Source organism: Haliotis rufescens, unplaced genomic scaffold, assembly GCF_023055435.1.
Source record: "Haliotis rufescens isolate VD_foot unplaced genomic scaffold, xgHalRufe1.0.p SCAF_6, whole genome shotgun sequence".
In the NCBI taxonomy this organism is placed as follows: domain Eukaryota; kingdom Metazoa; phylum Mollusca; class Gastropoda; order Lepetellida; family Haliotidae; genus Haliotis; species Haliotis rufescens.
In genome coordinates, this window is record NW_025964334.1 from 14,542,863 (window position 1) to 14,559,045 (window position 16,183).

At 39.2% G+C, this 16,183-nt stretch overlaps 2 protein-coding genes across 4 annotated transcripts; both read left to right on the plus strand.

The window, feature by feature from the left end:
• Nucleotides 1–271: 271 nt before the first annotated feature.
• Nucleotides 272–3,057, plus strand: LOC124135523 (C-factor-like). The gene is made up of 2 exons (XM_046500920.2): nucleotides 272–681; nucleotides 2,148–3,057. The coding sequence occupies exons 1-2, from the start codon at nucleotides 312–314 to the stop codon at nucleotides 2,549–2,551; spliced, it is 774 nt and encodes a 257-aa protein (XP_046356876.1). The 5' UTR covers nucleotides 272–311; the 3' UTR covers nucleotides 2,552–3,057.
• A 3,082-nt stretch (nucleotides 3,058–6,139) lies between these two features.
• On the plus strand, nucleotides 6,140–15,530 carry LOC124135441. Of its 3 annotated transcripts, none has more exons than XM_046500768.2 (5): nucleotides 6,140–6,192; nucleotides 9,226–9,258; nucleotides 10,484–10,621; nucleotides 13,802–13,999; nucleotides 14,501–15,530. In XM_046500768.2, the coding sequence occupies exons 1-5, from the start codon at nucleotides 6,180–6,182 to the stop codon at nucleotides 14,719–14,721; spliced, it is 603 nt and encodes a 200-aa protein (XP_046356724.2). In that variant the 5' UTR covers nucleotides 6,140–6,179; the 3' UTR covers nucleotides 14,722–15,530. The 3 variants fall into 3 exon arrangements, with proteins under 3 accessions (XP_046356724.2, XP_046356723.2, XP_046356725.2); XM_046500767.2 differs by lacking the exon at nucleotides 6,140–6,192 and adding an exon at nucleotides 7,226–7,422; XM_046500769.2 differs by lacking the exon at nucleotides 6,140–6,192 and adding an exon at nucleotides 7,899–8,083.
• The last annotated feature ends 653 nt before the right edge of the window (nucleotides 15,531–16,183 follow it).

A 16,183-nucleotide genomic window follows, 5' to 3' on the forward strand; every position in this document is an offset into this window, starting at 1 on the left:
GCCACTTACAAAAGACAGTCGCTGTTCATGGCAAGCATGGGCTGCTGAAGACCTCTTCACAGATCTTCACGGGTTGAGAGTGCCAGCAGTTGGTGCAGTCGCCTATCTCCCTTCCACGAAGTTAAGGATGAACTGACACTCTCAACGATTTTTTCAGATCGTTTCTAGATCGCATGATGCCTGATAACCCAATAAAATGACCCATTAAAATGATAAATGAGAAAAGAATTTGGTCACCGCTAAGAAAATTTCGATTGTAGTTATCTCCCTTTGTTTACACGTCCGTTTCTGTTGCAACAAGACTCGCTTCGATGACCATGTGCACGTTGTCTCCAAAATCCGTATTCATTACGGGTGCCAATAGGGGTTTGGGGCTGGAATTTGTGAAGCACTTTCTGCGTCTAGCGAATCCCCCTACCCACCTGTTCGCAGCATGTAGACAGCCGGACCAGGCCACGGAGTTGACGCAGCTAGCGAGCGAGAATGGAAGTATTCGCGTGGTAAAGCTGGACGTAAGACAGGACGAAGAAATCGCTGCGGCTGTGGCGGAGGTGGAGAAAGTTGTTGGCGATGATGGACTCAATCTGCTGCTGAACAACGCCGGTGTCAACCAACAGGAACAGGGCATCGAACCACTGACACGGGAGAAGATGAATTATCACCTCGACTGCAATGTTACGGGTAGGTTAATTTATCGATGACAGACGATTGCCTGTTTTTTTTACCTGGCAACAAATCCTCTAATTATTATGCAAGTTCTGTGAGTGGTGGGGTTCGACATGCTTTCCCTTTTCGCGAACACCTGGTGTCATCACTGATTTTGTGTGATCAATTCATGTATTTTTTAGATCTATTTTGCCTGTGACGTACAATGGTTGGTTGGTTGGTTGGTTGGTTTGTTGTTTTACGCCGCACTCAGCAATATTCCACGTACAATGGAATCTGTTTCCTCGGATAATCGAGACAGCATTGTTATTCTCTGGCGTTGACATTTAAATTACGTGTTACGTATGTGTCTAGATGATTCTCTTGGCATGTGATTTGTTGACTTTATGGTCCATTATATTATTTTTTAAGCATAGCCAATGATCTCATTACCTTGAGATTATACTGCTTCATATTGATCTACATATAACAAGGGACCGCCTCCGTGGTCTTGTGGTAGAGCGTCCGCCCGGAGAGCGGAAGGTCCAGGGTTCGATCCCGGGCCGCGTCATACAAAAAGACGTTAAAAGATTGTACTTGTTGTTACCCTGTCTGGCGCTCGGCATTAAAGGGCTAAAACAAGGACTGGTCGGCTCGGAGTCAGTATACTGTGTCTGAGTGGGGTATTCATGTTAAACTGCGGCATGGTATCTCAGTGAGCTAGCACTATAAATCGGCATCAGTCCGGACTAGTACAAGCAGCCATACACACACATACACGTGCATGCACGTCGCTATATAAGTGCAATAATCTTTGACGCGACGTTAAACCCAATTTCATCTCACCTCACCTCACATATAACAAGGCATGCATTCATAAGCTAACTTGGACTTTTTGTTGTGATAACACTTTGATTATCTTTTTTAATGAGTTGCCTGAATAAAAACAAATTACAAAATATTCAAGTTTGAAATAACCCAAACCTGAAATGTAAGATAATCTCTTTTACATCATGCTTATAAATATTCCTTTCTGACGTATATGTCGAGGCATGTATGAGGGCATAAAAATATTGTAACATTTCGACAATAGTATTGTCTTTTGAAGCCGTTATGTCTTAAACACTGTGTTATATTGCCCGAGGTCTCTTCACCCGCAACAAGATGTAGGTAATACAGGTGGTCTAGTTGTCTCAAGTGCTGACACTCTATCAGACCGGTGCGCTATGCATGGGTTATATTCTTCCCGAGTATGCCCTTTGCTCTGTGACCACTGTGCCGTGCCAGTGGTTTGTTTTTTGTTGTTTAACGTTACACTCAGCAATATTACAGCTATGTGACGTCTGGACCACACAGTTCAGTGATTGATATCATGAACATCGATCCACGCAACTGGGATGACATGCATCAATCAAGTCAACGAGCCTCACAAATTATAATTATGAGCCTAAATATTTCGATAACGCCTTTATGTGGTCTCACAGGACATGTTCTCTTTTCAGCCCCACTGTTGATTAGTAAAGCGTTACTTCCCACACTGAGACGAGCCGCAGACAAGGTAGAGTTCAGCTGCAGCAGAGCGGCCATCATCAATCTCTCTTCTATCTTGAGCCTTATCAACCACATCAACAAAATAAACGACTTCCGCTACCCTTACAACAGCTCAAAGTGTGCCCTCAACATGGTGACCGATATTCTCGCGAGAGAAGTTTCCCCGGACGGGGTGTTGGTGGCTGGGATCCACCCCGGGTGGGTCAGGACCGACATGGGAGGTCCTAACGCAATGATAGATAAGGAAGAAAGTATTTCCAAGTGTATGAATACATTTGCAGCGATGAATAAAGATTCGTCAGGGTTGCTGTATTCATACACAGGAGATATCTTTGAATGGAATTCCAGGCCCTAAGTAATTGCAACGTATGTTATTTGCCTGAAAATATATCATGCAATAGGTTGTTAGGTTATGGAAGAAATTATTATATGTGCGAAAATATTGTTTACCTTGTAGAATAAGCATTATATTTCAATGTTTATTTAAATATTCTGATTTGATAAAACGGAGTTAGGGAAGATCCATGTGATTTGAAAATTCACACAAATTGTTCCCTTTTTTCACCACGGTCAACAAACTGTTCATTTTAGGCATATTACTGAAAAAACTATCCAATTAAACAATCCCCCGCCCCACCACCAGCAATAGAAATCAAATGGATGTTCCCGTACTGATTCCTCTTTTAATCCTCAGGATAGTTGGAATTCCCTCGAGTAATGAGTTGTGCTGTAATATACTTGTAGATGCAGGATGAGAATCAATATCAAACAATATAAAGTATATGTGACATATGGACCACGTACTGGTTAGTTGAGATTCCTTTTCAGGAACAGATTAATAAATGTGGTGCCAATCTGAAATATGCTGTGTTTGTATTTTGCAAGAATGTTGGCATCATTTCAAAGAAGAAAGACAGGCTATTGGGACGGAGACACCTACAGTGGCCAATTCATTGTTCATAGGTTTGTCAGGAACCTATGATCGTGGGTCCGAAGCCCAGAGTCGCCTGATTATGTTTTTAGGTTTGTCAGCACTGTTCCCGTGCTCGTGTATTTCACCCAAGTTGTAAAGCGTGTTTCATTGCTTATGTCAAGCTGGAACGTCGTGATATAACTGAAATACTAACAATAGCTCATAACATAGCTTTCGGCCATGGGAACCGTGTCAGAGGGGTACTCAAAGTACGTGATCTAGACTACCAGTTGTCGGACTTTCATTTTTGTGGAAGCCTCGGTGGCTGAGTGGGTGCCTCACACTGGCAAGTGTGGGTTCGAATCCCGGATGTACTTCACTAAGAAAGTGTTGTCCCAAATATAACATTTGTTACATTTGACCACTTTCTAAATGGCATTGTGTACTCATAACTGAAATACTGTTGAAAGTGGTGTTAAATAAATACTTACTCACTCACTTAACTGGAGACTATTCCACTGTCAAGAGTCCATTAACATTTTAGGTCCAGACTTCGAGACTGAGACAATGGACATGTACTACAGTTATAACGAACTAAAATTAGTGGTCACTTTGAGTTCTTTATAACCATAGTTTACCTACACTGTAAGGTAGTTTTGTGTGTGTGGAGATATAAATGTAAAAGCCGGTCATTCGTCACCACTCGTCTCTCTCCGTAACCTGCAAGAAGACTCGTCCTCCTATCCATGAATGCTATGGGCGAAAATACGACAAACCAATCAGAATACGCGTATGATTTCAAGTTCTTCGTCAAAGAAACCCTCAGAAATAATTTTTGATTTTACATATGTCTTGCATCTAAACATTTACCCAATACAGATTTAAATATGTTCAAGCATACTGTATAATTCCGAACATCTCGGTGTGCTTTAAATTGCATCTGAAATATATATAATGTAGAAATATATGTGAACCATTACGCAACGAGTTGACAATTGGTTTAGGTATGCCCCTTTGCGCCAAGACGGAACCCGGTCGCAAAAATAGCCATGAGAGGGCCACGAATTGCTATTCGGCTTTTCCCGGAATAACACGAGTTGGTCACGAATGAAAAGCCGGTGTGTACACTGTGTAAATCCGCCAGATGGTGTGCAGAGAATCATCTCCCAACACGTAGTCAGCAGATTAATTCCAGATTGGTGAAGGCACTTGATACATATACGATGCATCCCGTGAAGACCCGGGTTAGAATAGGTCTTCAGCGACCCATGCTTGCCCTAAAAGGCGACTATGCATATGCTTGTCGTAAGAGGCGACTAACGGGATCGGGTGGTCAGGCTCGCTGACTTGGTTGATGTATGTCATCGTATTCTAATATCGTAGATCGATGCTCATGATGTCAATCACTGGATTGTCTGATCCAGACTCGATTATTTACACACCGCCGTCATATAGCTGCAATATTGCTGAGTGCGGTGTTACACAACAAACAAAACGTAACAGGCTTCCCCACCCCAGTGTAACAACATCCTAATCTACCCAACTGTATAAACTTTGCCTCATACATGTATATATGCTTTTCTACCAAACTCTGTTCATCACTTGCTTGATGACGGTGTTAGAACCTACACCGAAACGTCGCTCCTAATTGTAATAAAGAAGTTTTTCTTCCATATATCTTATCCTTACTTACGATGTTATATTTTAAAAGTTGCCAATCCAGATTCACATGTACGATTAATGATATGTTCAAGTCATGTTTTAAAACAGTGATAAATATACCTGTGACAAATAACTCTGAAATAGACTTAATATAATTTAATTCCCAATTGGGACTGGTAAAACCCTTTGGGGAAACCGCTGTTCACAGGGTGACGTTCAAACAACTTGTATGACAACGTGACAACACATTTAAAGAATATGCACAAAATATCACAACTGAAGGTTAATAATATATGCATATGGAATAAAGTTGGGTATGAATCATATATGTTTATCTAAGTGGCATTTAGACAGGCTGAGTGATCACACGATTGCCATAGATTTCCATTTCTTTTATCATTTCAACATCTCTTTTTCTTTATATGATATTGTTATATTATTTCTAAAAAAGACCCACGAGGACTCCTAGTTAGTGTAGGTACAAAGCAACCATCATGTTGCGGTGTCAGACAACTCTCATGGCAACAAAACGTATGTTCATATGATGTCGACCCGTGAAGATTCCGGGGTAGAATAGGTCTTCAAAAACCAATGCTTGCCGTAAAAGGCGACTATGCTTGTAAAAGGCGACTAACTGGATCGGGTGGTCTGGCTCGCTGACTTGGTTGATGCACGTCATCAATCCCAATTGCGTGGATTGATGCTCATGATGTCAATCACTGGATAGTCTGGTCCAGACTCGATTATTTACAGACCGCCGTCATATAGCTGGAATATTGCTGAGTGCGGCCTTAAACGACAAACCAACCAACCAATCATATGATGTCAAGTGTCAGGTTGTGTTGTTAGTGCCCATCGTGAATGGACGTAAATGCATTTTGTTCGCAGATGAGATGCTTTATCTTCCTACCCGCTACGAAGCAGGGCAGGGGATGTAGGTTTCGGTTCAGACGTTAATGGGGAAAAGTTTTTTCAGAAACTAATATTTTGTTTATTTTGCATACATCATTGAGTGATTTATATGTAAATTAAGTTCGAAATCCATCACAAAGTGACAGTGACTTTATAGATATTTGTGTTAAGCCGAGTCGAAAGCCATTTAGAGCTACACAACAGCCGTATTGTGATCACCAGATAGCTATCTGATTGTGATACTCGGTCAAAGTAACATCAGCGATCGAAGGGCATCCACATTGTTATTCAATTGAAGAGAGAAACAGGGTTTCTGGAAAGATAAATGACAACACTCGTTGATAAAAGTGGCAAAAATCCTCGCCAAGCCTCGGATTTTTTCCACTTTTATCAACGAGTGTTGATATATTTGATATCAAAAGTCACTCGGGTGAGATTCTCTATATCCAGACGCTCACGCGCTATCAGTGTCACTGATACGGCCGCGGTATCAACAATGACAACATTAGGTATGTGCATGCTATGATAGCAAACCGATTTACTCATGAATATGTTAGAGAGAGGTAAATACAAGGAAGACAGGATTGACGTATGGATTTCGACTTCTATATACTACTCAAAACAAGTTGAGGACCACCCGATTCTTTCATATTACTATAGTTAATCTGTTATGCCATGACAGATTAACTATAGTAACATGAAAGAATATGGTGGTCCTTAACTTGTTTTGAGTAGTATATTTTTGCGATCCGACGTTTCGTTACAGATACATATAACCAGTTAAGGTGCTTATAAGGTACTGGTATCTGTACCCAACCGTCGTATCAAAATAATATTTGTTTGTACATTTATTTGTTAACACCATACTCGGCAATATTCAGCTCAATGACGGCGACAAGAAAATAATAGAGTCTGGACCATACAAACCAGTGACTGATATTGTAAGCATTGTTTCAGGCCGTCAGGGTTCGCTGATACGCACTCAACTAGGTCAGCGAGTCTTCCTAAATTATCAATTAAGTCGCCCTCTACCCCTGAAGTTCCGCAGGGATAGAATAGGTCTTGAGCAACCCATGCTTGCCGTGAGAGGCGACTGACGGGATCGGGCGGTCAGGCTCGCTGACTTGGTTGATGCATGTCATCGTATCCCAATTGCGTGGACCGATGCTCATGATGTCAATCACTGGATTGTCTGGTCCAGACTTGATTACTTACAGACTGCCGTCATATAGCTGGAATATTGCTGAGTGCGGCGTTAAGCAACAATTGAAACAAACAAACTTAACTAATACTACAGCTTCTAAATGTCACTTCAAAAACACATGCATAGATTCATATACATGCTTATTCCATTTGACTTTAATTTAACAATTGTGCCATTTCATTATATGTATCTTGAAATGCCGATACCTCAAACGAAATTATAGTATTAATAGACAGTAGATATGGTAAGTATGTGCGATAGCTCGTGAACAACAATGCTACGAATATCCATGTGTATGATATGTACGTATCCATAGGCACACTTATCTTGACCCTCATCCACGTGTGATTGACTCAACTGCCATATCGTATATCTCTATACATCAGACATAAGTATTAACAGTTAAATGTTGACGGTATTTTCCATACAAATCATCAGATTTGAGACCATTTAGCGTAGCTCAAACTTCAGCAAGGATTATGTATATTACCTGATTGGCCTTTGATGACATACAACATGGGAGGGACACAGTCAGGTGAGATGTAACGTCTTAACGTCGCGTATGTAGGTTAGTGTTTGTTTGTTTGTTTGTTGTGTAACGCCGCACTCAGCAATATTCCAACTATATGACGGCAGTCGGTAAATAATCGAGTCTGGACCAGACAATCCAGTGATTGACTGACCACCCGATCCCGATAGTCACCATTTACGACAAGCATAGTCGATATTTACGGCAAGCATGGGTTGCTGAAGACCTATTCTACCCCGGATCTTCACGGGTCTTACAAAATTAGGTTACGTTGCATACATCATCTAAGTCATCGAGCCTGGCCACCTGATCCCGTTAGTCGCCTCTGATTTTTTTATTTGTCTTTGCATGTGTATCATCTGGTATCATCTGGAATCATCTGGAATCATCTGGTATCATCTGGTATCATCTGGAATCATCTGGTATCATCTGGTATCATCTGGTATCATCTACATTTGACAGTGATTCATAAACACATGGTCACGATATAGTCGGAATCGTACAATCGACTCTGCCTTTTGCAGAGATTTCTTATGAATATGGAATGGGTTCTGTCGTTGTATTTAGACCAACAATCGAAACAGGGCACATCTGGGGTTTGAACTCGCTGTCAGTGATTCATGGCACAACTGAAGGCACGCAATCACTGCGACATGATTCATAGAAGGTACACCGCGGTACGATGACACATTATCAAACATGTCACGATCGTGTAGTTATCTCTTAAGCACAATACAATATACTTCTGGTTCATCGATCACTTGATCGTCTAGTTTGTTTACAGGCTGACGGAGTACTGTTGTGCGGCGTCAGGCAATAAATATTTACTTTTTTATTCAAATTGTATGAATGGAGGGTGCTATCGGTAGGTCAGATATGCTTTCCTTTTCGCGAACACCTGGTGTCATCACTGAATTTCAGTGATCCATTCATTAAATTTCCACATTTATTTTGCCCTTTACGCCAAATGGCATCTGTTTCAGCAGATAATCTAGGCTGGTTATTCTTTAGCATTAACAATTTATAATTACATATATATTGAGGCTAGTCTAACCAGTAATTCATGGAAATTGGATTCAACGTATCTGACCTACATGTATGTGTTTCAGGAGCCTGCGTTAGTACTAAATTGATGGCTCATGCAAGCAATCATTGTTTTCCTTCATTCAAGACTTCAGACGTTCGATTCCAGACCCGAATAGATCGCCCACACGCCACGCATACCCGAAGAGCTGACTAAGCTTGGTTAGGGTCAAGGTGTGACTAGGTTGTGTGTCACGGTTCCCCGATGTTGTGGTTCGAACCGCTGGTTTGTCTGGCCCGGACTCACAAACACAAAAAAACTCACTCTAACCTATTTTTACAAGGAGACTTTTCCTTGCGATCTTATCAAAGGTTCTGCATACTGAGATGGGGCTATACCGTATTGAAGGAATCGTAACTTGGTCAATAAATTGATGAAATAGTGCTGACGTGACTTCAAATTTTAACTCAATCACTCATCATTATTTGACTTTTGATCCCTTTAGTGTTGATCAATTCAGTTGCTTTCTCATATTTCATCACTATTCACATCGAAGAGACTGTCTGATATAATAAGTGGGTGAGTGAGTCTGGTTTTACGTCGATTTTAGCAACAACCGAGCAATATCACGGCTGGGAACACTAGAAATGGACTTCAAACATTGTACCCATGTGGGGAATCGAACCTGGGTCTTCGGCGTGACGAGCGAACGCTTTTATCACAAGGCTACCCCTCACTCATTCATCGTTATATCCATACTTAAAACGATGTGCCGGTTTTTTCAGGGAAGCGATCTTCACAGCCTCTTCTATATGGCGGTAAGAAATCTTTAATTTCCTTAATCTTATTCAAATACTACTATAATCGTCCACGCAAATTTTTACTTGAGAGGCTGAGAAAAGTAACATGAAGTAGGCCAAACTATGTCAAATGTATCAAACCTATTCCAGAGCACGCGCTAGTGTTCTGGTGTAGTTGCAAGCTGCTACGACCAAGCACGTGAAAGCACTCAGGTTGGAAAACAAAAAACTGTCATTGAGAATTCAAGTAAAAATATTCATATCGTAGTTAGCTTATTGAACGCGCCTCGTATATCAAGCCACCCTGAGTTGAGTCTATAATTTTAGGCAGGTAGAAATTGTGACTACAAACACTTCATTTTATTGTTATTATTTATTTCTATGGATCTTACCACTGATCATGGAGAACTATAAACGTAATAAAGGGAACTACTAGTATGTTACTCTGTCATTTATATTTATTGAGTTATAACGTTGGCATGAAACATTTTAATGAACAAATTGAGTGAGTAGGTATGGTTTTACGCCGCTTTGGGCAATATTCTAGCAATATCATGTTCCCATGTTGGGAATCGAACCCGGGTCTTCGGCGTGACAAGCGAACGCTTTAACGACTCGGCTTCCCCGTTGCCCCAATGAAAAAAGTAGTAAACACGAATGTTCAGTATGTACCTGTATCTATTCCCTATTTGCATCCATCGGTTCTTCCTTAAACGCTTATTAATTTTTTATTGCACGTCCCCGTTCGAACGATATGAATTGAAATAAATAAAATAGCTTCCCGGTCAGTATAAGCTACATGTACGTATGAAATGGGATACCAAATGAATACGTCATATTTCTAAGAAGTTCAGTTCTGCACTGTATTTTTCTGTTTAGTTGATTATAATAAGGTGCTTTTGATTGTGTTTATCTTAAATACTTTATTTATGTACGTACATTGTACATGTGTATTAGACATAAATAGTTTCATTCCTCGGATCACCTTGCCATTAACACGGTAGCGTAAAGATCATACTGACATTAATAACTTCTACTATATATAGTACCTGGTTTTGTTATAACGGGGTGATTGTGACATTATAACAGGGTGATAGTGTTATCTACATTTTATCTGAACAGTGGTAGCAACTGTAAGCAACACCGGTCTTGTTAGATAAGAAGGGTAAATACAGATTCACTGTAGGATTATTATTATTTAATCATATAATACTGCTTAAAATTTTATCAACCTCATTTACAGACGAGTATGACACCCCAACAGCTTCGACCCTGTACTGCTGTTGTCTTGGAAGAAAAATAAAAATGCCCATAAAGTATGGAAGTGACCAAAAACAACAGGCATATCGCTTGCAGGAATACCCCATGTTGATAGATCCAGGTACATTTATCTACCCCTTACATATTTACTCTATGAAGATGAATTCAGGAATATGATCTACCCCTCACACATGCACTCTCTGTTGATGTATCTTCCCCTTACACGAGTATTTCATGGTGATAGATCCAGGTGCATTATTTATCCCTTACATATATATCCCATGTTGATAGATCCAGATACACTATCTATCCCTTACATATATACCCATGTTCATAGATCCAGGTACATTATCTATCCCTTACATATATACTCCATGTTGATACATCCAGATACATTTTGTATCCCTTACATACATACCCCGTGTTGATAGATCCAGGTATATTATATATCCATTACATATATACCCCGTGTTCATAGATCCAGGAGCATTATCTATTCCTTGCATATTTACCTTATGTAAATAGACCCAGGTACATTATCTATCCCTTTCATATATACCCCATGTTGATAGATCCATATAAGTTATCTTTCCCTTACATATATACCCCGTGTTGATAGACCCAGGTACATTATCTATCCCTTTCATATATACCCCATGTTGATAGATCCATATAAGTTATCTTTCCCTTACATATATACCCCGTGTTGATAGATCCAGGTACATTATCTCTCTCTTACATATATACCCCGTGTTGATAGATCCATGTACATTATCTACCCCTTACATACATACCCCATGCTGATAGATCCAGGTGCATTATCTATCCCTTAGATATATACCCAATGTTGATAGATCCAGGTACATTTTCTATCCCTTACATATATACTTGTGTTGATAGATCCAGGTGCATTATCTATCCCTTACATATATACCCTATGTTGATAGACCCAGGTACATTATCTATCTCTTACATATATACCCCATGCTGATAGATCCAGGTGCATTATCTATCCTTTAGATATATACCCCATGTTGATAGATCCACGTACAATTTCTATCCCTTACATATATACTTGGGTTGATAGATCCAGGTGCATTATCTATCCCTTACATATATACCCCGTGTTGATAGATCCAGGTAAATTATCTATCCCTTACATACATACCCCATGTTGATAAATCCAGATACATTATCTATCCCTTAGATATATACCCATGTTCATAGATCCAGGTACATTATCTATCTCTTACATATATACCCCGTGTTGATAGATACAGGTATTTTTTCTATCCCTTACATATATACCCATGTTCATAGATCCAGGTACATTATCTATCCCTTACATATATACCCATGTTCATAGATCCAGGTGCATTATCTATCCCGTACATATATTCCCATGTTCATAGATCCAGGTGCATTATCTATCTCTTACATATATACCCATGTTCATAGATCCAGGTACATTATCTATCTCTTACATATATACCCCATGTTGATAGATCCAGGTACATTTTCTATCCCTTACATATATAATTGTGTTGATAGATCCAGGTGCATTATCTATCCCTTACATATATACCCCATGCTGATAGATCCAGGTGCATTATCTATCCCTTAGATATATACCCCATGTTGATAGATCCAGGTACATTTTCTATACCTTACATATATAATTGTGTTGATAGATCCAGGTGCATTATCTATCCCTTACATATATACCCATGTTGATAGATCCAGGTACATTATCTTTCTCTTACATATATACCCCATGTTGATAGATCCAGGTACATTATCTATCTCTTACATATATACCCCGTGTTGATAGATCAAGGTGCATTATCTGTCTCTTACATATATACCCCATGTTGATAGATCCAGATGCATTATCTATCCCTTTCATATACACCCCATGCTGATAGATCCAGGTGCATTATCTAACCCTTAGATATATACCCAATGTTGATAGATCCACGTACATTTTCTATCCCTTACATATACACTTGAGTTGATAGATCCAGGTGCATTATCTATCCCGTACATATATTGCCCATGTTGATAGACCCAGGTACATTATCTATCCCTTACATATATACCCAATGTTGACAGACCCAGGTACATTAACTATCTCTTAGATATATACCCCATGTTGATGAATCCAGATACATTATCTATCCCTTAGGTATATACCCATGTTCATAGATCCAGGTACATTATCTGTCTCTTACATATATACCCCATGTTGATAGATCCAGATGCATTATCTATCCCTTTCATATACACCCCATGCTGATAGATCCAGGTGCATTATCTAACCCTTAGATATATACCCAATGTTGATAGATCCACGTACATTTTCTATCCCTTACATATACACTTGAGTTGATAGATCCAGGTGCATTATCTATCCCGTACATATATACCCCATGTTGATAGACCCAGGTACATTATCTATCCCTTACATATATACCCAATGTTGACAGACCCAGGTACATTAACTATCTCTTAGATATATACCCCATGTTGATGAATCCAGATACATTATCTATCCCTTACATATATACCCTATGTTGATAGACCCAGGTACATTATCTATCTCTTACATATATACCCCATGTTGATAAATCCAGATACATTATCTATCTCTCACATATATACCCCATGTTGATGAATCCAGATACATTATCTATCCCTTACATATATACCCTATGTTGATAGACCCAGGTACATTATCTATCTCTTACATATATACCCCATGTTGATAAATCCAGATACATTATCTATCTCTTACATATATACCCCATGCTGATAGACCAAGGTACATTAACTATCTCTTACATATATACCCCATGCTGATAGACCCAGGTACATTAACTATCTCTTACATATATACCCCATGCTGATAGACCCAGGTACATTAACTATCTCTTACATATATACCCCATGTTGATAGACCCAGGTACATTAACTATCTCTTACATATATACCCTATGTTGATAGACCCAGGTACATTATCTTTTCCTTACATATATACCCCATGCTGATAGATCCAGGTGTATTATCACTCCCTTACATATACCCCATGTTGATAGATCCAGGCACATTATCTATCCCTTTCATATATACCCTATGTTGATGGATCAAGGTAAATTACATGAGTACCCCAATTTTATATTTCCGAAAGAGACATGCACATTTTATATGAAAGAAAGTATGAATACACCAAAATAAAGATTGGGTGGTGCTTCACTCTTGTCCAGGTGTATATATGATTATTGGGAGTACCCTCTTCCAACAGTCGCTTTCCGGGTCCACTCTGCTGTTGCTGATAAGCGTTTTGGCAAGGCCATGATCAGGTTTGTTCAGCGTTCTGGACACGTGTCGCTCCAAGACACCGAAACTGATGACGTTACAGCGGTCAGTCCTCTAATTGTCTTCTGTCTCAACAACAGTTCAGTGGACGCAGATGCAGGCAGAGCTCTCAGCGAGGCTAGAGGTCAGCTTTAGACAAGTAACATCTCAAAGCATGAATGTTTCATATAAACAAGTCTTAGATAACATTTACCAAGATTGTATTTCACGAGAATATATTCTAAAATGTTTCAAGCCATTTGTATTGGATACATAATGATTCATAATAAAATCAGAAACATGACAGAAAACCTAAAGACTGGACAGATAGAGACAGGAATTTACACTGTTTTATTATATATTTCCAGATAAAGAAAACAAATCATCACCAAATTAATAATAATAACCTTTACTTTCTGTTCCTGGTTAGAAGAGACCATTTACGCATTAAATGTTTGGTTGCGATATTGACGTTCGAATTGCATATAAATAATGTGTATCATGCTTCAAATGCTGAAGCTTAATATAGTACCACTTTCAAGATTATCCAGATGCTTTTAATGTTTTTAACGCTACACAAAACGTATTCCGTTCACGTTGATTTGGAGTATGAAAAGTGATGACCTTTATGTTCGTCTGTTTTCAGAGGGTAATGATGTGTTTCTGGTGGTGATCAAAAATGTAAACCCAAGCTCACCCTACAACAACACCCTCAGTCTCTCTGCTAAGAACAGGCGCCGCATTGGTGGGTGTGGAATACTTACATACTCTACGGATTCCAGGAAGTTCCAGGAAACAGATGACAATATGGACATGTTAAGGCGATTACGTCACTTCTTACTGGACGCAGTTGTTGAAATTGATTAAGCACTTAATCTTTGCATAAACATTTACAACGACGTGCTCCAAGAAACTGTCTGATTGCCGCTCGACAATCAGTTATGTGCAAGCCTTATGGCTATGATCTTAAAAGACGACAGACATTTGTCGTTTGCTTTATACGTATTGTGATGACAAAAACTGATGTTTTATCTTTAAGAATAATTTACAGAGGCATTAATTGTAAATTAATGTACATCCGATCTCTTTACTCTAAAATGTACCAGAAATCTAGCTTACACGACGTAGATCATTAGGATCGCGTACGTGTGAATGATTGTATATTTGCATGCATTGTGACATACATTACATTGTTTCTGTCTGTGATTGAGTGAGTTCGTGTACCAGGGTTCATTGTACAGCTGGTATTTCAAACCTACATGTATATGAAACGAAATGGGCTCTGCTATCTGTGCGTGTATTAACTCAATTCCATGTTCTTAATGTCCCTCTGAAAAATATAATTTGGTCGCGTATGAGTTATTTCAGGAATAAACCCTGCATTTAAAATCAGTTTGCGTCGCATTGGTGAACATATATTAACATATATCATTGACTTTTATATTTTGAATTAATTTACCTGTATTATATCAATCAACGGAATGACTATGACGAATCGTTTTCATGGTTTTATCACATACAATTTTACCTTCAAGTTTTCACCGTGATCTACAATGTACCACGAACAAAATATACACAAATGATGATATGTAGGTGCCGATCATCTCGATATAAACATACTCTGTTGTCAATAACACATTCTCCTTTTTGTTTTGTAATAAATTATATTATTTTAATGTTTGTTTGTTTGTTTGTTTGTTTGTTTGTTTGTTGTTTAATGCCGCAGTATCCCAGCTATATGATGGCGGTCTGTAAATAATCGAGTCTGGTCCAGACAAGCCAGTGATTGACATCATGAGCATCGATCCACCGCATTTGGGATACGGTGACATGCATCAGCAAAGTCAGCGAGCCTGACCACCCGATCCCGTTAGTTGTCTCTTGCGACAAGCATAGTCGCCTTTTAGCTCAAGAATGGGTTGCTGAAGACCTCTTCTACCCCGGATCTTCACGGGTCAAATATTATTTTAATAACTTAAAACGGCTTTGTGATAATCATTTTGTGGTGGAAAATCACTGTTGTTGCAATTGCGTCATTTATTCTCTGTTCTGTGGTTACATCTGCATTCTAAACATATCTGTGTTGCACATTTACATAATATATTCAACACGGTTTGGATTATCGGAGGTTCCAAGCCAGTAAAACATGCCTCTGATACATTCAAACAACCACACACGTGTGAGGGGAATTACAGATCAACGTCCTTCTCTATGCTTATGCTTTTGCTTGTTATTTTTATTGACAATCCCGGTATTGTAACTGCTGATATAAGCAATTGGACTTTTAAAATGGGGATGTGAGGCCACTAGACAATTTAAATGCACGTTC